The sequence below is a fragment of the Perca flavescens genome, chromosome 16, assembly GCF_004354835.1.
Source record: "Perca flavescens isolate YP-PL-M2 chromosome 16, PFLA_1.0, whole genome shotgun sequence".
Lineage (NCBI taxonomy): Eukaryota > Metazoa > Chordata > Actinopteri > Perciformes > Percidae > Perca > Perca flavescens.
Window position 1 is genome coordinate 1,682,140 of NC_041346.1, and position 25,598 is coordinate 1,707,737.

Here is a 25,598-nt window from a genome sequence, read left to right on the forward strand (position 1 = left end):
TATAGACTAGTGTGCATCAGAAACGTGTTGCTGCAGCCAGAAGACGCTGTTGCACAGTTTATAGTCAACAGAGTCCACTGGTGGCGAGGACAGTTTAAAATACACTACTTATCAATCAATCAATTTGTCACAATGTTAAATTCAATTATGCATTAAAAAATAGAAAGTGAAGACACATGAAGACAAACATGGAAAGAAAGAGCTGCTGATTGTGCGGTCTCTCAGACATAAAAGAATGAATGTGTGTCTGAAATTCTTTTTTTGAAATTATCCAATTTTTGTCTGCTTTCAATATTCACAACACCTACCTACAATGAGTCACTGATATCTTACCTCCTTGCTCCAGATAGGCTTCTTTTCTTGCGGGCTTCCCAATCCATCCATTGTATATTGGATACACCGATACGTTGTAGCAAACAAACTTGTCAAGGTGGCCTAGGTTTGATATTAAGATCAAGAGTTAAATGAAATGTTAGTACAGAGTAAAGCCCATTGACTCTTAAAAATGATGTATTTTGAGTAAAGCAGAGTATCAGTAAAGTAATATTCCACCCAAATCTAGCTTCTGAGAATGACAGACCCTGCAGGATTGAAAGGTGACTGTAACAAGTTTGCAGTAAGTTTGCTCTTTCAGCTGCTGTCCGCTTGAATTTTCGGACACTGAAACGGCTCATATGTGTGACATCCTGTTGTGTTCTTTAACCCCCGCCCCCCCCAACAGAGCACAAGTAGACTTTATATTTCACACTGTTTTCCGTCAGATCGTTTATAGATTTCGACATTTCCGACCGCAATTGAAGTCAGCTTTATTTCACAGGAGAGAGAGAAAGAAAAGAGACGAGTGAGACAGAGCGAGAACTTTGTGGTTGCAGGAAACGTTCAGCTATAATCCAAACTTCCGGGCAGTTCAGAGCTTGTGTTTGGGGTTTTAAAATGTTCTTGTGGCAGAGATAAAGGCAGTGATGTTTCCTGTTTCCTGTACGGGACTCTCACACCGCCTCATAACACAACGACAAGTCTGATCCCCGGTTACATGATTGGCCACCGCAGCGTGACCTGGGGTCGCGTTTCTCCAAAAGTTGAGTCGGTCTCCCCACCTAAACACACTACCCCCATTCAAAATGAATGGAAAGACAGCCGACGCAGGCAATCTGAACGCAGCCTTAAGGAGCCAAAACCTGCATACACACTGGTGTGGAAGTCCAAGTTGCAGTTAACCGCATTACCACTAGAGTGCGCCTTTCCATCACTGCAGTACATCCAATCAGCTCTACCACACACACTAGGCTCGTTCGAGATGAGCACCGGCGATTGCCGCCCAATGCATGCTGGGTAGATTTGTGTCCGACGTCTGATGCACACGTGGGCAACGATAACCTCATGAGATGAAAGCGGCCACAGGTTTGAGACGCAGGCAGCGCAGTTGCTTTTCACCGACTGCAAGACCCAGGCGGACCCAGGGCATGCTGGGAAATGCCTGGCTCTCAGCTGATCTAACAGCTGGTTGGTTCAGAATCGACTCAACATGACGTTTTATATAAACTTGTATTGATTTTGAATTGAAGGGATTTTAACTACCATTTGTCTGATTTAAAGGCTTATTCTGTACAGACCACATGTTGTGTGGCTGATGGCTACATTTAGAAGTCAGAGAGACTAAATCTGATCAGATTACAGATCATCTACAGTCTGTTGTTTATTAACATCAGCAACAGATCGCATGTAGAGCATTTTGACAGCTACTTTGTCATAATAAAAACAACTGGAGACTGTGTACAAGCTGATATTTGGGTCTGATAACATTTTATTAAATCGGAATAGGACCTAACAGGATGTGAGTGTTTCTGCGGCTTCCTGTTCAGCCTGAAGGCTGCTGGAAACAGTCCGACTTGACAGCGGGTTTTTGTCACCGCCCCCGGCTGCTCTCTACTTTACAGGCGAGGCGCAGTTCATCTCCAACGAGCCTACTGTGAGCCTTGAGTAGGTTTCATGCTTGCCTTTAACTCTCATTCTAAAACTGTAGGTGCTTTAACTACTATAGAATGCCCATTACATAATATGATACAGGTGTGAACTGTGTGTAGTAGCCTGCATCACTGCAGTATTTGCTGCAGTTTCATGAGTTAATGCAGCGACAAGTCCTCTTCACTGTGTCGATTTATGTTGGATTACCCCGCATCTCACATGGACATTGCTTATTCTGTTTTTTTTTTTTTTTTTTTATCTGTGCTGTTGATTGCTCATTTCTTACCTTTTGTTATGGTATATTAATTTAAATCTATTTGATTAGAAGACATGTAACAACACTGGTACAACAGCCGGGTAGAAGGCTATACATTTAAAACAAACTCATGGGTAGGCCTGTATGTATTTATATAATATTGCATAATTGTCAATTTTTTTTACATAAGAGTTTCTTTGTTTAACATGAGCAAAGATCTTATCTTAGGTCTCAATGACATATTTTGGGTGAAATATCCCTTTACTAGCAAACTCCACTCTGTCAAATCGTTTTATTTAGAGGAAAGAGCTTACCTTTAATGGCAGTGCGTGTGGTATTTCTCTTCTCCTTCTGCCAGTCTATCTGAGCACCTTCGACCCACCACTCCACCACATACTCAGACACCAACTTTGTACTGTTGGGGGGTTTCCATTCCAGCCACAGTTGGCCCCTGTGGGGAAACACCTTCAGCTCTTCAACCGGAGCGAGCTCTGACTCTGAAACACACACACACACACACACACACACACACACACACACACACACACACACACAGAGTCTACTGTATATGTATGTGATTAGACCAGTCACAGCAGCACACTACGGCCCAGCCATCTGCGGCTAGACAAACAGCTGGAGTGTCTGCTCTGGTATGTTGTGGTTGGCTTTGTGAGTCAGCGGAAGTGTGAGGAAACAGCGGCCATATGGTGCAGCAGCATATACTGTATCATGCCTGACGCTTGGATCAGCATACACTGAGCACAAAAATACAAATGCAGCATTTTTTTCCCTCAAGTTGAAATAAAACATCTAAGACAAAGACTAACAAATTTGGAGCCAAAATGTGAGAGAGATAGTGTGATTTGTGTGCATACAAGAAGTCTTAGATCTTTAACTTTAACTTGTGAAAAAAGGGAGCAAAAAACAAAAGTGTTGCATTTGTATTTCTGTTCAATACACACTCATTTCCTGTTATCGCTGTACTGTCCACTTGAAAACAAAAGGCATAAAAGTAAAAAAGTTCTTAAAAATATAATGACTATATAGTCCAGTTGAAAGGTTACATTAATTTGGAGTACTGGAGTATTTTTGTCTTGTTCATTAATATGATTGTTCCTGCTACACTACGACAAATCTCCTCCTCATCAGGGTATGTTCATATTATGTTTATACTGTTGGGACTGGGGCTTCTTAAAGTCCAGATATTGACATTAAATCTCAATAATTAACATTCTCCTCTTCCGCTGACAACTTCACAGAAACAGAGCTGCTATCACTAGAAGAAGTCCTTAGGGAAGTTGGGATGAGCCAGCAATGACTGGCATTAGGGCTGGATACGATATCTGACAGTTGTGCATAGTGTAGCAGCACGCCTTCCCTGCTATAATACATATAATACAAAATATCACATGCAGCAGTTTAGATTATACACTGCAGGTGTGCCTTTAGAGAAGGGACAAAAACATTGCCAAAAAAAGTGGCCAAAACGTTGAGAAAAGCTTGGGCAAAAGTGACAAACTTCAGAAAAGGCGACAAAACTGTGAAAATGTGACAAAGTTTATCAACATGCTTTTATTTAAAAGAAAAGTCAAATATTATAAGTCTTCTCACACACAGTTTTGTCGACATAAAGTCCTAAAAAAGTTCCTCAGCCATCACAGAAAAAAAGCGCCAAAAAAAGACCGGACAAAGGGCCAAAAATGTCAAAAAAGTGTCAGCAAAAGTGACAAAAAAAGGAGAAGGGGAGAAAAACTAGGTGGGCCAAAATTGAATGAGAACCTAAATTGATATGCGGGCCGGATCAAAGTCTGCGAGGGACCGGATTTGGCCCGCGGGCCTTGAGTTTGACACGTGTGCTTTAGAGTGTGACCATGGACACCTACCGCGTGCTTTCGCCAAGATGAATAACGATGCCTCATCAGATTTCCCCACAGAATTGGTAGCGTTGATGTACACTCTGACAGATTTCTGGTCAGCCAGGTCAATCTGTTTGAGATCAGTGATCTTCCCCTGGCTGGATCTGGGTATATTCTTCCACTCCAAACTTCCGTTCCTGACTTTATCCTTTGGGTCTTGAATCTTTACGTCGAAGCTTACTATCCTCCCGTTGGCAAGCACAGGATCCTAGCAGGACAAAGTTACACACTGCACGTTACCCTTCAGCATCAAGTCAGAAAAACAAACGACAAGAGTGCAGCGTTTTCCCTGGCTTTGTGGAAGACTTTGGTGTGCGTATTTGGCAGGGGGGTTTAGGCGTCCTTCCTCAAGGAAATGTTTTTCAATTTAAAAAAATGTTATATACATGTTATGTCTCTGTGGGTTTTTGCATCTCTTTGGAACCGTTTTGGGTCCTTTTGTGGTAGTTTTGAGTCTTTTTGAAATAATTTTGGATCGTTATCACCATATCTGTATCTAAAACATTGGAAAAGCTAAAGCAGAGAGTAAATACAGAAAGTGTTGGATTTTCAGTAAGATTCAAAGACAGTTTCAATTTCAAAGTGTTTAAAAAAGAATTCAATTCCAAACTAATAAATTTGATTTTGAATTATGCTGCTCATAGAGTTTTTCAATTTATATTCAAATTAAACAATGCAAATTTAAATATAAAATTATTTAAATTCAGTTGCTGGTGACACATTTCTGCCCATAGATATGACCTCATTTTTTAAAGGCATATTTCCAAAAACTGAGAACTGTGAGAATTGTGCCAAATTTATGAAATACTATTAGTACAATATTAAAGGGTAACTACTATTTTTTTTTCAAACTGGATCAGCCAGGGATCAGATATGAACTGCCAACACCACAGAACAAGCAGTATGTTAGAAAAGGTCGCTATTTAGGCAAAGGTTTGGTATGTTACAGATCCCCCTATCAGTGCTGGCATTAGAGGTTCTCCCTTGATGGACAGGGTGTTAAAACATCTGTCATACTAGCCTATTATTACCCGTCATTTTAATTTTGTATGATATTAAAGGTTAACCACAGTTTTTTTCAACCCTATTTTCCTATCTTTTGTTTGCAAGGGCGTTTTCACACATGAAAGTCCAAACCAAGGTGTGCAGTTATGCAAGCGCACTAAAGATCTCTACGTGACAAAACTACGTCCTGCCGTCATCACATACGTGAGCTGCGTCTCCAGATACTTAGAACTGGTTGGTTTGTTCCCCGTCCTCTCGCATCCTTTCTCTGTTTTTTCAACTGACTGCTGCTCTCCCCTGCTGACTACTGCTCTTTTTGTTTTGTTTAGAAGCTAGACACAGGAACTTTCTTTCTGGAGAATTTATTCAGAGACAAACGGAAACCTACACTGTACATTTACTACCACTTAACAAAAAAACTGCTGATGCTCCGATAGCTGACAGCTGTCTGCTCTGAGCGCATTCACCATCACTCTCTTTCTCTCTCTCACTAAGCACCAAGCTATTCCTTAAAGGAGCTTCCCCGGTCTTGTAACACAAGGAGAGCCTGACAGAGCTTCTTATTTGGTCCAAAAGTCTGAACCATCCAAAAAATGCTTTCACACTATAAACGAACCGGACCATGGTTCAGTTTGGGCCGTACCGAGACCACTTCTTTTTATCGGACCAAAATTTTGTCTTTTGATCTGGATCGTGGTCCGGGGGAGGTTTCACACCTGTTATTTTGGTTCGGATCAAACTAAAAAGTCCGAAAGTCCGGATAAGGTATGTGTGAAAACGCCCTAAGTGACTGATGGGAACAACAATCTTTGACATTGGTCCAGTATTAAGTGTGAACGCTGTAACTGGCAGCCACAGACTGTGCTGTAATGTAACCTATGGGGCAAATGTTCAGTAAACTAAAAGTTCTGTTTTTGCTGCTGACAGACTCAGATTATTATTCTAAGTGTCTGTCAACATTATGGAAAGGATCCCTACAGAGATAGACCTTTTTAAAACCTCTTTGAGACCTTTCTGTTTAACCAGAAACAGCTCTTAAATCACTAGCACTAAACCCAGCAGACTCCATAAAAAAAAAAACAGTACTTTTAGCGTGTATAGAGCCAACATATTTATACATGTAACTCAGTAAACTATGTGTTTATTTCAACCAAAACTAGAGTTGCGATGGATGGAAAGACGAAATAGTTTTATTTTATTTCTGTCGACTTTGAATGAAGTGTATTTTATGATGCTAAAATCACTGTTTATTAGTGAGTCTGGCAGTTTAGCAAATGCAATTTGGCAGATATTTTTATGTAAAGAAAAATAATCTTACTCTTTAACAGAAAGGTCGACCTCCTTAGAAATCCTTTCCATAACGTTGTCAGACACAATATTAAACTGAGCCTGTCAGCGGCAAAACGAGCACTTTTGTAAATGTAGATCCAAGCTGGACAATACAACGTTTGACAGTCGGCAGTGATCTCTCTTTATACTGGACCAATGTCAAAAATTGTTGTTCCCATCAGTCACTTAGACACAAACAGGAAAATAGGGTCCAGGTTGAAAAGAAACGGTAGTTACCCTTTAATCATCTTCTGCTTCAGTGAATGCATAGACTGACTTTTACTGCGGAATTTTTTATTTTTACAACAAGCAGTTTGATACAGTAGATTCTCCACACTTTCCACGCATGAATTATGTTTCCTAACATGGTATTGTTTTTGGGGATTAATGTTTACTAATACAAACCATAGTGTTAGTATCATTAGATCTAACAGATTGTTGTGCTAAATTGAATGTGATGCAGGAATTTACCTTACAAATAAACTTCACTCGTCGTTCATTTTTGCGGTCACCCTCAGCAATGACTCTCCATAGATCTGGTTTACTTGTTGGTCCTAAGACAAAAGATAGAAAAAAAAAAGGAAAACTAAATATTTTACTTTACCAAAAGAACAAAAGGAACTACACAACACTACTCCGTTTGTGCTGTCCTGCCACCCTGTACACATTTTGATTTGTCGCTCAAAAGTCGCTAAAAGCTGCTGCTGTTTCAACTCTGTGGAGGGACTGGTAGGGGGACGCTTGATCTGGCACAGGCCCAAGTTCTGAAGGAGCACTGACGGGTTTGGGTGCCGAGCTCAAATATCAACACTCTTCTCCAGAATTGCAGACTCCACCTGTATGTACTGATTGAGTGTGAGGAAGATTTCAATGGATCATATTGTGTCCATCAGGAAGAACAGATATATATTTCTTTAATTGTCTTTGAACAACAAGTGTATTTGGTGGTCAAACACTTTTACTTAGTGAAACCGAAGTCAGTCTGAACTGGCAGCCATAAAACTCACGGGCCTCTGGTGTTCTCTTGGTAACAATGGTACTCCAGTCGCTCCAGTAACCATGACCCTCCCTGGAATTTTTGCAGGACACCTGGATTTCATACTCTTGGTATGGCTGAAGGTCCTGGAGTCTGAAGGACTTTATGTTCGATGCAGTGTCCCCGAGAGGTACCTAAAGGACATTAAACACATCTATTTTATTGATTTTGTCAACTAATAATTCAAAAAGACAAGAAGCAGACTGGTCGGTTGACCAGGCACTAGGGTTGCACGATATTGACAAAATGCGATATTGGTATATCGATTATGAATATTGCAATATAGATATTAATTTTGATACTTTTAAACATATGTCAAATTACAAAAGTTACGGGAAAACACATCAAAATAAATTCATAATAAATACAACACAAGGTTTATTTCAACTGACAGTCATATTGGACTGGTACAACATGAAAACATAAATAAGGACCATGTCTACAAACAGGACATGTACTGGTTGGACAGTATAACATATATAAATAAAGAGAACAGGACATGTTGTACTGGTTGGACAGTATAACATATATAAATAAAGAGAACAGGACATGTTTTACTGGTTGGACAGTATCAAATATATAAATAAAGAGAACAGGACATGTTTTACTGGTTGGACAGTATCACATATATAAATTAAGAGAACAGGACATGTTGTACTGTTGGACAGTATAAAATAAATAAATAAATATAGAGAACAGGACATGTTGTACTGGTTGGACAGTATAAAATATATAAATAAAGAGAACAGGACATGTACTGGTTGGACAGTATCAAATATATAAATAAAGAGAACAGGACATGTTGTACTGGTTGGACAGTATCAAATATATAAATAAAGAGAACAAACAGTATCAAATATATAAATAAAGAGAACAGGACATGTTGTACTGGTTGGACAGTATCAAATATATAAATAAAGAGAAGAGGACATGTTTTACTGGTTGGACAGTATCAAATATATAAATAAAGAGAACAGGACACAACTTTCGCTTCTCTGATCTGTTCCGTTTAGTTGTCTCTAGCTATTTCTTCACTTACACGGTCACTCTGTCCAAATATGCATACACGTGGTACACTCCATAGGGTTTGTCACGTAGTGGTCCCCGCGCGCTGACGTGCACTAACATGTGCAGGTGGCACGTAACCACGGTAACTGGCCAATGAAATAATGATCATTATAGCGTTTCAAGTGGACTCTAAATCGAACACAACTAAGCCACACAGCCAACAGACGGGACGCAGCCCTCCACAATATAAACTAAATATTGCAAATATTGCAACCCCTTTCGATACAATATTGTGCAACGTGATATTGAGTCGATATATCATGCACCCCTACCAGGCACACTACACCACAATACGTACCAGGCACACAAATGAAGATAAAGATTTCAGTCCTGGTTGATGTGGGGACACCTGTGGCTACTGGTGCTAATAATACAGGTCCCTGGAGGCCGCGAATGCACCCTGAGCAGCTACTCCTGCAGAAATAGAACAGCAGGCTGTTGCCCCAGCTGTGTAAGTTCTCTCTTAAGTTAGGGTTTAAAGTCCACACAAAACGATAGGTTGAAACAAGGTAGTTTGATACTAGAGTTGTGTTGACGTTGGGTTGCACCACAGCGACATAAAGTTAATCTTAGTTACACTGGCATAAAGTCCACACTAACCAGAATATTGTCACGGAAAATTATCTTTCACTTCCCGTGGCCAATCAGTGAAAGGCGCTATTCTTGGCACAGTGTTTATTATCATTATGATATTATCTTGTGCCAATTGTCTTTGAACAGTTTCTTCCACAATAGCGAAGAGGCTAACGGCTAAAAACAGCTAACCTTTGTAATGATGATCACCAAAAGAATGACAGAAATGTACCTAAACTAGGACAAAGCATTAGGATTGACTATATACAACCTTAACCTACAGCTAACGTTAGTGCAAAATAGCATTAGAGACATCGAGTGGTAAAACGTTGACTACAACATGGAGTAATATAAGGGAACGTTACCCTGTTATTGTTGGGAAGATTAAACGTTAGAACAAACACAATGATCGCCTACACTGGCAAACTGTTATAAATAGGTAAAACCTAACGTTAACCCAAATCTGCTGCCTGCAGGTCAGTAATGGTCAGAAGTCCTCTGTATCTCCACTCGTGGAAAGTATCTATCAAAATCATAATAGATACCTGAAGGGGTGTGATCCTAAATTATGCCACCTGTCAAAACGATGCACCATGACAACCGCTGTTTTACGGAGAACTTTACACCTACTAAGGGCTAGGTGTAAGATTTAATTTGTAACTTATGCCTACGTTAGAACTATTTCAGATGGTGCAACTGTTAAAATGTTTGTAGCGCGTAAACTCTGACCTAAATCAGAACTTACGTTCAAACTAGTCTAAGTTTGAACTTACACATAGCTGATAAAACCCAGTTGTTATTACATTTTAAATTAACGCCACAGACTGTGGTTTTGTGCAATTCTTTTTCTTTTAAGTAAGTGTCGGTTCAGACACCGGCGATGATTTTAAATCATCACTTTAGCACCAGTATTGAAGAAAAGAAAAAAAAAACTGATACCCAACCCTACTTATAAGAGGTAGCTTGACAGATTTTTTTTTTTTTTTTTGATTCCCTTTCCTAATCAATAGTCTAACGGGCAAAAACACATTTGTATACAGTGGAGCAGCGCAATAATCTGTTTCACTGAGCATGTTTAAAGTGGCTTTAAAGAAACAGTTACTAAGTACCATGTAGCATTTTCAATTCTATTCTTTTTGTTTTACGACCAATAAGGCAAAGAGCATGTTGACATAGCTACCCCACTGTAATACATGTTAATTGTATTGTCTGCACTTGTTGTGCTGTATGATATTGTAATAGTGTGATAAGTTTTTACTAGAGGACCACGATGTTAAAAAGAATTAAGACTTTGTTTTTATCCTGTGTGGTTTACTGTGTCTGCCTAGGTAATCACTGCTGTGCAGGGTTATGTTTTTTTTTCTTCAAATAAATCAAAGAAACACACTATGATAAATTACTGTGAGTGGTAGAATGAGAAAAACATACTTACATCAGTCCAATTTTGAGTCCCATTCTGGCGGTATCTTATTCGATAGGTTAATTTCAGACGTATTGTAGGAATAAGATGAGTCCAGTTTATCAGAAGGGAAGTGGGAAAACTGTTCTCTGAAAAGACTTTGACGTCCGAAGGAGGGTCGGTTTTCACTGCAACAAAAGACAACAAGTGGTCAAGACTATGCGAGATGGTGTTTACCGAACATCATGCCATTGATGGAAAACGTAATGCGACCATACCTTCACACACCTGGTGCACACTAGATTTTAGAGAAGGGAAAACAGCTACACTGGCCTCTGTCACATTTCAGCCGAGCCAGCATTGTGACTAAGGTGAGTACATGTTTTAGACCAGGCTATAGCAGACATAAAGATGGCAACACCGAGTGCGTTTCCATGCACAGCAGTAACCGGGGAATTTGAATAACCGGGTTCTGCCAGTTCTCCCCATATACATGAGAATGAATGGGAAGAATGACATAGTAACTCTGCCTCCAGTACAGTAGGTGGCGCTCTGCCGACACACAACTGGCTTTTTCCGGTTGACCTTTGTCAAAATTACACTGACCGGCATCTCAATTAGTAAAATGTTAACTTAATGTTTCATTAACACACTCTTGTCACAGCTTTGGAAAGCACAGTGCTCTCGCCAGACTACTGACAACTTACGTCAGCTCATTATATCTGTAACCAGTGTTGGGTGGAATTAGCAAGCTAACTTCGCTAGCGTTAGCTGACTAACGTTAACAGCGGGGGCTGCTCGGTCCCTCCACATTTTTGCCGAGACACGGCGTTGACAGCCCTGGAGATGGACAATCTGTTTAGCCATCTCCCGATGTCCGCCGCTGCCTCGGCGGGGAGTAAAACAGATGGACCGCTGATACATTTGTTTTATAGTATCATAGCAATGACTACGACTACTACGACGACGATTGGGGAGGGGCAGTTGGACACTTAACCCAACCATACTCCGTTTAAGGTGTAAACATGCAGGAATCCCCCGGTTACTGAAGGAGTTCTCTAGCTCTGTTAACCGGGTTATGAGAACTCGGATTTTACATGTTACATGGTGTTTGAGAAATCGGGGTATTACCTTAACCCAAATATAATCTTTTTCTTAAACTGCATTACTGTGCAAAGCTTTATCATATAACATTACAACATTTAACTTACCAAACCATCCGGAATCTTCTTTCAGATGCTCAGATTCTATTTTTCCCAGTTTATTGTGTGCTTCCACCCAGACCTCCAGCGTCATATAATGGGGGAAAGTGTCCCCTAACTTCACTTGGGTATTGTTTTTTTGTGTTGGCTCTTTATAGGGCTGCCCGCTGTTGACAAAAGATTATAATACTCTTTAGGGGAACATTAACAACAAGGCCTACACAACGATACAAATGGAAACTCTTTAAATTCAAAAACAATTTCACTTTTTTTTATATATATATTCCAACTTTACAACCCTTCCACTATATGCTATAAGAATGACCTTTAAACCAATGATTTGACCTAGGAAAAGGTATGACTATCACAAAAACACGAGCCCCTCTCAGACATGGAATCTTCATCTGTACGTTGATGAAGAGCAACAGTGATGGCTTAAACTAATACCAAAGAAAGGAGGCGTGTCACTTCTCTCACTGGCTGCAGCAGGGATTGTAGTTGAATGACACTTTGTCTCTGTGACTGTACTGACAACTATCGTCACAGTTTGATGATTTATGACTCATCACGTCCCTTTTTGTAGCTGGGTGTGGAGTATTGTCATAGAGAGGCAAAGTCCCTCCCCTTCCGGTGGACCTCATGGGACCTTCATTCGGAAAAAATATCAACGAGTCAATGGAGAGATAATTATTTTTTGATCCCGTTTGAATTGAGCCATGGATTACAAATATGTTCGTCAATTTAAAAGATAATCTGGGGCAGCCTCTAGCTCACCCAGTAAGAGCGTTCGCCCCATGTAGGCAGAGTCCTGCAGCGGCACAGGTTTGAATCTGACCTGCTGCCCTTTGCTGCGTGTCATCCCACATCTCTCTCCCCCTTTCATGTCTAACCACTGTCACTATACAATAAAGGGAAATGCCCCCAAAAATTATCTTTAAAGTGCTTATGCTCATTTTCAGGTTCATAGCTGTATTTTAAGGTTGTACCAGAATAGGTTTAATTCAATTCAATTTTATTTATAGTATCAAATCATAACAAGAGTTATCTCGAGACACTTTACAGATAGAGTAGGTCTAGACCACACTCTATAATTTACAAAGCCCCAACAATTCCAACAATTCCAGTAATTCCCTCAAGAGCAAGCAGTGCGACAGTGGCGAGGAAAAACTCCCTCTTGGGAAGAAACCTGGGACAGACCCAGGCTCTTGGTAGGCGGTGTCTGACGGGCCGGTTGGGGGTGTGATGAACAGTGGCGATAATAGTCACATTAATAATGGAACAGTGACTGGATGTATCGGGAAGCTAGGTTTAATTTTCAAAAAACACCATATTTTTGTTGTACTGCACAGCTCTCTCTCACTGCTGCAGATCCTCTTTTCACCTGGTCTCTGTTTTAGCTACAGAGTGAGACCTCTTTTCATCTTCTGTACTATCTTTGATTGCACTCGCACATTCGCAGTAGCTCAGATGTAGATCATGTCAGCTAGCTAACTCTAGAGGCAGTAAAAGAAAGGCTGTTTCTCCAACTTTGGTCAGTTACAAGGCAGGATTAGCTGGGAGACTTCTAAAAGAGGGCGCACATGCAGACCTGCCAACCTTGAGAAACTTTTTTGAGTAGCAACTTACGGATTTATTGTCGAAGTTCTGGTTCATGAACACAGCGGCACGCACGCTGAATAAATGTGCCATTAAATGTCAAATGAGTATACATTTTAAACCCTAGAAAATAATTATGTTCAAGTAGGCTACTTGAATTAAATAAAACATTTTATTTAAATTATCGGTCATATTTAATACAATTAATTGGATCATAATATAATCCAATCAAATTAAATATATTAAATTGCATAATGAGCCCTTTTACTTTTGGTACTTTAAGTATATTTTGATAATACTTTTGTACTATTACATAGGGAAGATGTTGAATGCAGGACTTGTAACTGACAAGTAATTTGTAACTCTACAACACTGTTTTTTCTACTTTTACTGCAATACATGATCTGAGTAAGTCTTCCACCTCTGGAAATCACCAACAACAGTCGTGCATGAACAACTGCAGCAGTGTTTAACACTGAAAACACACAGCTCAGTTCAGCGTTTCCTTGCAGCTCTGCTACAGTAGCAGATAACCTTTAACGTTACCTGCCGGTCACATCGTGTCCTCACAGTGAAGTCCTGCACGGATCAACAGATGTCAAGAGTCCGGCGGCTGCTCGCTCTGTTTGTTAAGCACACCGAGCAGATTGATGCGCTCACAGAGCCAATCTTTGCAGATGTTACCGCTCGGTGTTTGGCTAGCTAATAAGCCGTTAGCCTGTTAGCGCCGAGCGGCCAGCCAAGGTCCGACAGACACCGACACATTCCGCACATCCTCCGCTCAGTTTAACCGCTAACCCCCCGGTACCGGTCAGAAAGGCGTGTTCAATTTGTGTCTCGGTCCGGTGCGTCCAGCGATAGGCTCCGGTCAGTTTTTAATTAGCCTACATTAGTAACAGTTAATTTTGTTACGGTATGAACTTAATCCTAGGAAAGGCAAAACAATATAAGACCTTTGTAACGAAATCCAAGACTTTATAAATGCAAGTCTTTAAATCAGATTTCTCCAAAGTTGACCGGTAGGGTACATACATTAATTCATTTCACCTTTCTACATCAAATCAGTTTACCTTTGCAAGCACCGTCCTCCCTTGGGGAAACCCATACATATATGGGGGGGCGAAACCAACCAAACTAAACGGGAATGAGGGAGGAATAACACCACTGAATAACACTTGCATCGGATGCTTTCGTTTTACTATCAGTAGCCGATATCCCCGCTTGACATTAGAGGAAGGAACCCGAAGCTGTGATTGGTCGAACTCTTCTTCTTTTACATCAAGAGTGAGACCAGACGGCTACTGCCATGCTACTGCACGTCAACGAGTGAACTCAAAGCAGTCACCTGATTTTCGCGTAGTTTAAAGTGATAAATCGTATCACCGTATTTTGATGTCAAAATGCGTATCTTCTACGCAAACTGCGTACAGGTTGGCAGGTCTGAACATGTAAGTAGTTCTTTTGTAGATTATGGTGAACTTGTGTGTGTTGTAGCAGTGCTTTGCTATTGAGAACGACGTAGCATGCTAACGCTACGAGCTAACGGTTGTGGTTAGCCAGCTCATTTCGGACTGTGACGTCACAGCTCACCCGGAGACTGAAGGCAGGACACATTCACAAACCGTATCTCACTCAAAACAGCGTGGATGGATTTTTTTCAAAGTTTGTATGTGTGTGGAAGCACCAGAGACACAAAAGAACACCCCAAAAACCATAAAGTGTTTTTTTCATAATATGAGCACAAAAAAAGATAATTTTGCAACCGAAGAAAGTCGAGTTACTTCTTACTTATAATCTGTGTTTTATATATTATATATATATATATATATATATATATATATATATATATATATAAATAATTATTTATTGGTAAAAACCAAGCAAAAAACACATTCAGCACCCCTATATAGCCTGAACGGAATGTTCCTTTGTTTCATTACCACATTTTCAGACACTGCGACAATTCAACAGTCGAATCAGTCTCCTTAGATTGAATCTTCGATTAGTCGGGGTCACCCTTACAAGATGTATGTGTGAATGAATATAAATATATCCAAGACACATGCGTTGATCATGTCATGCAACAGCTTTTTTGGTCCAATTCAGCCACTGGCTGGCAGGGCAAGCAGGAATAACAATCTGGGTTATGTTACTTTTTAAAACTGCTGAATGAAGTTTTTCTTGTAAACCACCTCCACATGTGCTCTGATTGGCAGATGCTGGTCTGGCTGATTCAATCAGAATGTTTTTACACCTGTATTAAGGTGTGTGTTTTTCCTGAGCCAGATAAGATGTCCAGGTACAGATCACATGATGTTACCAGTTGTAGACAAAGTAGGGCTGGGCGATATATCGATATTAAAAATATATCGATATATTTTTAAATGAGATATGGAATTAGACCATATCGCATATATCGATATAGTTCAAATGTGATCCTTGCTCCCATAGATATATACACAGATGTCGCCTTGAGGTTCTAAACATACGTCAAAACCGCCGCCATCTTGGAACAGGGGTCCGAAGCATTCAGATCAACGCTAAAGATGCCGGACTTTTGTACTGCTTAATTATGTTCGATAGAGGAAATGAAAAGAACAAACAGCAATGAATAACATTTAACAGGTGACAATGTGTTTTATGATTATGTATGCCGCCTTCGACCAGCAACCTGAGCTCCGGCGGCAGCGGGAGGCTGAGAGCTCCGTGGCCGGCCGCAGCGCCTTCCCCCGGAAAAACACAGCTTTGCCTCGCTGCTGCGCTGGGTCCCCGCTGATCCAGATCGGACCAGCCAAAGACAGAGTGGTGATCGGTAGGATCTTACACGTAGTCCAGGACGACCTGTATGTCGATATCGGCGGAAAGTTCCACTAAGTTTGCCGGGCGGCAGGCGGACGGAGAAGCTACAGCGGGGCAGCAGAGACCGCCTGCAGCTGCAGGATCTGGAGCTCAGTGCCCGTTAAAATTACATGTAACGCATAAATACATACAGAAATAAATAGTGGAGGAATGAGCCTGGACATTTCAGTCTGTTTTAAACTTCACCTGAAGCAGAAACTCTTAGTTCAGAAGGGTGAAGTTTCCGTTTGGACTCAGATCTGTGAACCGATCATAATAAATATTCTTTGTATTAACACATTAATTAGTTTCTTTGTTTTGTAGTCGATAGTTCATCTTTTAGTTTACTTAAGTGGAAGCAGTATCAAGTGGAAGAATGGGACTATAAACCTAGGCTTACAGGCATGAGGCATTACATTTTGAACAAAGTAGATTATATTAATATCAAAAGCTTAATTGACCTTTGGAACGAATCACAAATATGGAGCTTTGATTTCAAAAAAGGTACTCCTGTTATACAGTATTTAGGTTTACATTTTATTGTTATTTGAACAGCTGAGCATTTAATCATGAACCAGGTGAAGAAACCAGTTTATTATTTATTTGATTTTGCAACTGTCTCTATGAAACTACTTGTGACATGTCATATTTGATTTTGGCTTTGACTGAACATTTGCTCTCACTTTGCGGAAAAAAATATCGGGATATATATCGTATATCGATATTCAGCCAAAATATATCGGGATATGACTTTTGGTCCATATCGCCCAGCCCTAAGACAAAGTCAGATATACTTTTATTATATATTAAACTGCAAAGATTAATTGATTAGTTGTCAACTATTAAATTAATCGCCAACTATTTTTATCATTGATTAGTCTGTTGAAAAAGTTGGAGTAATTTTTTACAAAAAAAACTAAAAATGTGAATACGTTACAGTAAACTGAATACCTATGAGTTGTGGACAAAACAAGACATTTGAGGATGTCATCTCTGGCTTTTCTGGCATTTTATAGACCAAACAACTAATTGAATATAGACCAAACAACTAATTGAATATAGACCAAACAACTAATTGAATAAGCACTACTTATATATCGCTGATATATACATATACTAACTACAATTTGAATCCACTAGGAAAGTGTTACGGAAATGTAACAATGCCTTTTCTAGTCTGATTGCTTTGGCTTTAGTCTATATCACATGTGTCAAACTCAAGGCCCGGGGGCCAAATCCAACCCCTTGCAGATTTTGATCCGGCCTGCATTTCAATTTAGGTTCACAATACATTTAGGCCCACTTAATTTTTGTCGCTTTAAGATTTTGGTGCTTTTTCAGGCCGTTTATGCTTTTTTTTCAATGCTTTAGGCTCTTTGTTTTAACGTTTTTGACGCTTTACTCAATGTTTTGCCACTTTCATGGAAGTTTTTGGCGCTTTCTGATGTTTTTGTCACTTTTTCAGACAATTTTGATGCTTTTTTAAACTTTTTTTTTGTCGCTGGCTGAGGAATTTTTATGTCGACCTTTTTTGGGTCTTTTTTACGCCCAAAATGTAAGTGAGAAGACGACAGTACATGAGACATGCAATAATAAAGTCAAAATATTTGACTTTTTCTCTTAAATAAAAGCATGTCAATAATCTACATGTCCGGCTCTTGATGTGATTCTAATTCTCCGGTGTGGCCCTCTGGGAAACTGAGTTTGACACCCCTGGTCTATATGGACGACGGTTCATTTAGGATAGTTCCAATGCCCCATAAAGTGTGGCTTTATGTGTGCCTCAGGGGCTTCTTACATGTAGAATTGCGCAGCAGTTTACAGAGTGAAGGGTGTGTCTGAAAGGGGCTGCACAGAAATGTACACATTCAAAGTCAGAAACTACAAATGATAAGCCATGACAAATGAACTCATCAAGTCCTCGAAACTAGCAGTAAAACACCTTGACATTAACAAAACATTATTTCAAGTACTTTAGCAGCTTGACTTGATATCAACATGCTGGAATGTACCAAAACAAAAAAATTTCAGAATTTTCTGATGATAAAACTTTCAAACAGACGATGCTGTGATGCAAAAACATGGAGGTGTACACTCACCTCCCTGGGAGGACTGCAGTATACAGAATATATGATGTAGGGACTGTAGCAGTCTGACGTCCTACTGTTTGCCACTCACAGCTGAAATTTGTAGAGATGTACTGTTTCTGCTGAACTGCCACACAGGACAGATTCTCAGGCTTCTCCGGAACATCTGACATTGAGACAAACAACACACACAGATCTTATTAGGGCCCAAGCACGAAGAGCACTGAAAGTGTGAAGAACCTTATTGTTTTTGTGGATATCATTTTTCTGCTGGGCAATCAGACATTTGAGGGGCTTAGAATGCTCGGCAACTCACTAAAAATCGGAGTTTATCAACAAATAGACGGGGTGAGTGGACTTACTGGAGCGTTATGGCATATGGCAGGCAGAGAGCATTTATATATGCATCTCTGTCCTGTTCTTCACATCAGTGAGGCTTTCTTCTCTCGTTTCAATGAAGGGAATACATGACGCAGTGACGGGAACTATCCATCACCTCCCGCGCGCAGATTCTCAACGTCCCGGCTGTTGCCCGGTCTTTGAGACACAGCTGTTGTCGGTTTGTTTTGTTTTTTTATCACTACACGCGGTTCACAAAACATGGTTAGTTAGCGTAGTTAACACTACACACAGTGAAATTACGTGTCCTGTTTTTATTTCACACATACTACGTGCTTGAGTCAGCGCTGTTTTGGAGAAGAGTTGTCAGGTGAAGTGGAAGAGAGCGTGTCACGGAGGAAATGGGAGCAATGCGAGTAAAAGTTATAGCACTTTAAATAGTTTAGCCAGCGGTGGTTGTTTGCTGCCACCAGCTTCTTTTGAAACAAAGATTTTCTTGGTCCTGCGGAGGCTCCACGCAGAGCTTTCCCCGTAGCATACAAGTAGCCTGATGTTTATACTTCTCCGCTTTTTTAATAGTTATTTTGAAAAGCTGGTTATTTATTAATGATATATTATTATTTAAATTTAATATTTAGTGTAGTAACCCTACAGTAATCCAATCTGCCCAAATTTCCATTGCTGGATACAAGTCCAGGCCTGAAGACATCTACCTGCCCATATTGAGTCACTGAATCTCATGTTCTCTTATTTGCTAGCTCCTCGGTTGAACCGGAAGTTGTTCTGGCCCTCCTTTGTTAAGGCCGTCTCAAAGCTCTTGTTCCTGCCCCGAGGATAGAGGATGGATCTCTGAGGAGCTATGAGTGAGGATGGATCGCTGAGGAGCTTTGAGTGAGGATGGAGGATGGATCTCTGGGGAGCTATGAGTGAGGATGGATCGCTGAGGAGCTATGAGTGAGGATGGATCTCTGAGGAGCTATGAGTGAGGATGGTTCGCTGAGGAGCTATGAGTGAGGATGGAGGATGGATCTCTGGGGAGCTATGAGTGAGGATGGATCTCTGAGGAGCTATGAGTGAGGATGGATCGCTGAGGAGCTATGAGTGAGGATGGATCTCTGGGGAGCTATGAGTGAGGATGGATCGCTGAGGAGCTATGAGTGAGGATGGATCTCTGGGGAGGCATGAGTGAGGATGGATCTCTGAGGAGCTATGAGTGAGGATGGATCTCTGAGGAGCTATGAGTGAGGATGGATCGCTGAGGAGCTATGAGTGAGGATGGATCTCTGAGGAGCTATGAGCAAGGATACAAAGAGCTGCCTTCCCAGAAGCAGTGCAGCTGAAAACCGTTGCTAACTCCATCCATACAGCCGACAAATTTACGAGTTGCTTCATCCCTCTAAAGGCTCATGTTCTCTTATTTGATAGCTCCTCGGTTGAACCGGAAGTTGTTCTGGCCCTCCTTTGTTAAGGCCGTCTCAAAGCTCTTGTTCCTGCCCCGAGGATAGAGGATGGATCTCTGAGGAGCTATGAGTGAGGATGGATCGCTGAGGAGCTATGAGTGAGGATGGATCTCTGAGGAGCTATGAGTGAGGATGGATCGCTGAGGAGCTATAAGTGAGGATGGAGGATGGATCTCTGGGGAGCTATGAGTGAGGATGGATCGCTGAGGAGCTATGAGTGAGGATGGAGGATGGATCTCTGGGGAGCTATGAGTGAGGATGGATCTCTGAGGAGCTATGAGTGAGGATGGATCGCTGAGGAGCTATGAGTGAGGATGGAGGATGGATCTCTGGGGAGCTATGAGTGAGGATGGATCGCTGAGGAGCAATGAGTGAGGATGGATCTCTGAGGAGCTATGAGCAAGGATACAAAGAGCTGCCTTCCCAGAAGCAGTGCAGCTGAAAACCGTTGCTAACTCCGACCATACAGCCGACAAATTTACGAGTTGCTTCATCCCTCTAAAGGCGGTTACACACCAACCAGACGGCCAACCGTCGGCAGAAAAGCCAGTCGGACTGATCAATCTCTCAGAGTTGGTCCAAAAAGTTCCTCAGAACACACAGAAGAGACTAGACATAATACGTCTCCATAACAGCAGGCGGCACTAATCTGTAGTGTTGCCCAAAAAATGAAAACCGGCAGCTGATTGGACGAAAGTTATTGGGTTCGTTTTCTCCGGAAGTTTCAAAGCCAGACTGTCATGGCGGCTCGTTCAGAATACGATCTCATATTGTACTAAAATAGTTCACTGAAACATGTTTCTGAAAACATTTGAAGAGAGAAATAGACCGTGCAGTTGCTGAATCTGTCTTCATTTCAGATTGACAAAGGTCAGTTTAAAAGATATTCATCAGATTTTGAGAGACTCTAGTCACGCTCATTCCGCTCCCGATTTCCGGGTGAGTCCCGACTGCCCTGCCGCCGACTGAACATGTCAGGTCGGCCAAAACAAACGGCAACGGCCCCCCCCCAGACGGACGACGACACGGAACACACCGAACAGACTTGAGTCACTAAGCCAGACTGTCCGACGGCAGATTATCGGCCCGGTGTGTAGCTGCCTTAAAACACATTTCCTAGTTTCCTCTTTCCTTGTACAATTTCCTCAGGTCTCTCCTATGCTTCCTTGGTGGGACAGTCAAATACGCGAAGAAGGGAAGCAAGTGGAGGAACCGGGATGCAATTTAAAGCCTCTGAACACCCACACAGGTTATTCTGGCTGATTAGACTCTGTTCAAGTTGAAGGTGGACCGGAGCTTTGATGGGAACTTATTAGGTCATAAGTTCTTTATACCAATAGGGTTGTTAAAGGTGTCATTTGTCCCGCCTAACACGTGCAACAACACTCAGGAAGATGTCAATCACTCAGTCTAACCACACCCACACAGTCCAGGTCCAATCAGCCACATTAACTATAAACACCTGTGTGGGTGTTCAGGGCCTTTAAAGAACCCGGGGTGCAGCCATAGTCATAGCGCCGCCAACAACACGAAGCCGCCCTATGCAACAAAGATCTTCCGATTTACAGGAAGTTAACATGTTGTGGTCCACACATGATGTACAGCAACATGACGTACAATCAGTACGGTCGCTTGCTAGGGCTGCACGATATGAGGAAAATATGAGATATCGATAACGTTTTTGAATTACTTGCGATAAATAAACAGATATTAAAGTGTACTCATTTCTGAATTTCAGCTGCTTTCAGCATTCTGCTAAAATACAACAAATTGCTTGTTGAATAAAAAAAAAAAAAAAGGAAAAAATAGGCACCACTAAAAAAAGTGACATTTTAAAGTGCATTTTCATAGTGATAATTTCTTTCAACTAACAAAAAATTAGGTGTGAATCTTTACTGATCTCCCGATTCAATTACGATTATGTCAGCGATTCAATTCGATATCTCGATGCGTCAAATACATTTTTCTATTAAAGCCATGTAGGATATTTATTTCATAGCTTTTGAAGCTTCAAAAACAAAAAACATTCTGCAGTGCTCTAATACTACTACTAAATAAATTGGATACATAAAAATATACAGCACTGAGCACATGGCACTTCCTGAATGTGCAAAACATAACAGAATATGTAAACAGAAATGTTGTTAGGTCTACAATAAATTGTAAACAGAAATAATCAATTATGAGCCTGCTGATTATCGATGCAGCATCGTCCATGTCCACGATTCGATGCATTGATTATTTGATTAATTTCAACACTTCTACAAAAAATTTGTCTTTCGCGATATGTTGCAGCCTTTGTGATGTGTATATTGCACCAGTTGATATTGCGAGGACTAAAAAAAAAATATATATATATATATATATATATATATATATATATATATATATATATATATATATATATTGTGCAGCCCAATCACTAACGCCGCATGGTGGACAGAGGATGTTAGAAAATGTGCAATACGTTATTATGTCTAATCAGGTAAGCGCATTTGTGGTGTACTCCGTAACACCAGTGTTGTCACGAGTTTATTAACTGTTGGAAAATGTTCTTCATCGTGGCAACCCTTCTAGTGAGCCCCCAGAGGTTGTGTGCAAAAGCACTGAAAAAGTGAGTTGTTCATGATAAGTCCCATTTAAATGCACGTGGTTCAAAGCAAACAAAAAAAAACACTTACAGCCTTTTTTAAGGTCGATCCCATGAATTAATTTGCCTTCGTTGTGGATGAAAAAGAGGGTGTTTTTCTTTTTGCATTTACACATTAACCATTCAGTCTTTTCACTGGTGATGGGGACAGTGACATTGAGAGCTGATCCGTTGATCTTGGTGTACTGTTCTTTGGGTACAGTTGTCCCGGCAAGAGTCCAGTAAAGGTCATCTGCTGTAACTTCCGACGTGTTGATGATCACGCAGGTAGCCGTGAAGTTGGTCCCCATCTCTAGCACTGGAGACTGCGGGACTACCATCAAATAGTAGTCGGCTTCTGAAGATCAACAAAACAAGAAACTTCAATTTTCAGAATCAAACTCAACCTAGTGGCACAACTGTAAACTTTGTTTGTTGTTATATGCGACCGATTACAGCACAACATAGCACAATTTGACCTCTGCTAGGGCTGGGCAACATATCGATATTATATTGATATTGTGATACAGTGTTTCATTTAGGATTTTTTTGTTAGCAGTGGGGGCAGGTCCAAACAACGAAATCACCAGTTAACTTAATTTAAATTTGCAAGACCAGGCTTAAATGAACTGACAACAGAAGTTATACGACTTACAGTTCTCAAGTACGTACACACACCATCTCAACTGGCTAGTTATCATTGTGTGTCCGCGCTATTCACCGACATGCACTCCAACAATGCAGCCCTATTTCGGATACCGTGGGGGGCAGAAATGTCATGGTGCCATGGTCAAATCAACATAGAGGAAACAATGCAATATGAGACTAGATATCCTCTTAGATTTCAGGGTTTTCCCAGCCATGATAAGGTTTGGGCGTAGCACCCAAGCAGTTTTGGGCAGCACCTGTTAGCCAAATGAATGTGACTAAATTACTTTTTAAAATCTAATAATTGCAGTTTGTCCACAGTTTGTCTTAAGAAGTTTTGTCTTTAAGCTTTTTGAGTGTTATTTATATATGATTTACTCTAGCTTTTCCAACATTTTAGACACAGATATGGTGATAAGGGTCCAAAATTATATGAAAAACGACCAAAAAGAGACACACATGACTACAAAGAGATGCAAAAACCCACAGAGAGACAAAGAGACACAAAATAGCTTTTTTTTTTATTGAAAAAACATTAAACACGTCACATATCGTAATATCGTGACATAAGTGTTGCCCTTTTCCTGGTTTTAAAGTCTGTGTGTAAAGTGATGTCATTTTCTAAACTTACCAGACTGTTATATTATTTGCCTTTACCCACTTAGTCATTATATCCACATTACCTATCATTATTTATCACAAATCTCATTGCGTAAATATTTTGGGAATATAGTGAACACTACAATATCGTCGCAATATCGACATTGAGGTATTTGGTCAAAAAAATATTGTGATTGTGAAGTGTTGCTATCTTCGTATAATATATATTACGAGGAGACAGTAGATTGTCTTTAGCTCGACTTTATTCCCACATGTCATAACTTAACACACGTGAAACTGTTAATTTGACTTCCTGTATTATCGTCTGTATGCGTGAGTACTGACGTATGCTCAATCACAGATCGTAACAGGTTTACGTGACAGAGATATTTGATTTTATTCTTGTCGTCCAGCAGTAACCTCTTCTTTAAACCCATTCTAAGCAATAGGAGCAGTGGGCTGCTATCAAGCGCCCAGGGAGCAGCTTCTGTCCTGTGTCAGCGAGCTTGCATACAGTATGTACAATACAAGAGCCCCTTTAATTGAAGCATCTAAATGGAATGCAGCCATTACTCATGTTATTAGTACCACCTGTGTTTTCCTGCTGTGACAAGTAAAAATGACCGTGGGAAAGATTTACTGCACACATCGTTGTGAAAGTGTTAAATGTGTAAAAAGGGTACTGACCAACTCTGGCAGGTAGAGCAGAGCCAAGGCAAGCTAACGCCAACAGCTGGAGCACTCTGGCACACACCATGATGACGACGAACTAGGAACATAAAAAGAACAACAGAATGTAAAACTGGAAAGGTTAGTTCTATCTAATACATTAACGTTGCAAATTACAAACAGGTTTCAAAATTAGCACCATTAGCCAGCTAAATGCTCGTAAATCTATCGAGTGGCTGGTAACATTTTTACATTCACTAGCCATTTGGCTGGTAGACAAAAAAGTTAATTTTGAACCCAGCTTACAAACTGTTATAAAATGTAACGTTAGTCTTAGTTACAAGTAGTGGCGTGACGGCGACGCCGAGATTAGTTTAACGTTGCAGGTTGTTTATCTGATCCGACCATCTTACCATCTCATGTGTCCCCGGTCCGTACGTTAAAACTTGTGCTAGGATACTAAGGTTAAAGCTAGGTAAGACTGTATCACGGTGTTAGCCAATAGTGGCTAACGTAGCGTTGTTAAAAAAGAAGACGGTGGTAGCGTGTGGCTAACAACGCCCGGAGTGTTGCGTATTCAATATTTAGCTAGCATTGAGAGCACGCATTGCCATCCCTGATAACGCCATATTATTTCCGCCTCAAAAGCAAGAGGTCTTTACTTACCTAACTGGCTTCAATGCTGGTCCCTGTGTAATCTCTGTTAGATTAATACCATATTTAAGTATTGCTAAAACCTAGCTAACAATCTCTAAAACAAGAATTTCAGCTGGCACCTGTGTCGCGTCCGTGCCACTCAATGGTGCCACCGCTGGTTCTAGGGTAGGACCACCCACTTTCCGTCATGTAGTTAGAGAAAACCTATGTCGCAACATTTTGTTCTTTGGTGATTTGTCAGATAAATTGTCTGTCAAACATTCCTGACGAATCGGGGTTTCCGGTGGCTGTCTCGGACGTGCACGTCCCTCACTGTTGTTTTCCAG

General features: G+C 40.7%; 1 protein-coding gene across 3 annotated transcripts in view; it reads right to left on the minus strand.

The window, feature by feature from the left end:
- il6st (interleukin 6 cytokine family signal transduce) overlaps positions 1–25,598 on the minus strand; it is a 33,913-nt gene extending 8,315 nt beyond the window's left edge. Inside the window, exons 1-11 of one of the 3 annotated variants that reach the window (XM_028601506.1) lie at positions 25,392–25,598; positions 24,634–24,715; positions 22,751–23,056; positions 18,283–18,436; positions 11,759–11,916; positions 10,581–10,735; positions 7,479–7,641; positions 6,943–7,025; positions 4,105–4,345; positions 2,536–2,718; positions 334–435 (exon numbers count right to left, since the gene is read on the minus strand). In XM_028601506.1, the coding sequence (XP_028457307.1) occupies positions 334–435; positions 2,536–2,718; positions 4,105–4,345; positions 6,943–7,025; positions 7,479–7,641; positions 10,581–10,735; positions 11,759–11,916; positions 18,283–18,436; positions 22,751–23,056; positions 24,634–24,703 (1,615 nt within the window). In that variant the 5' untranslated portion in view covers positions 24,704–24,715; positions 25,392–25,598. Of the gene's footprint in view, positions 1–333; positions 436–2,535; positions 2,719–4,104; positions 4,346–6,942; positions 7,026–7,478; positions 7,642–10,580; positions 10,736–11,758; positions 11,917–18,282; positions 18,437–22,750; positions 23,057–24,633; positions 24,716–25,028; positions 25,224–25,281 lie in introns of those variants that run through there. The other 2 variants (XM_028601505.1, XM_028601504.1) reach the window with 2 other exon arrangements.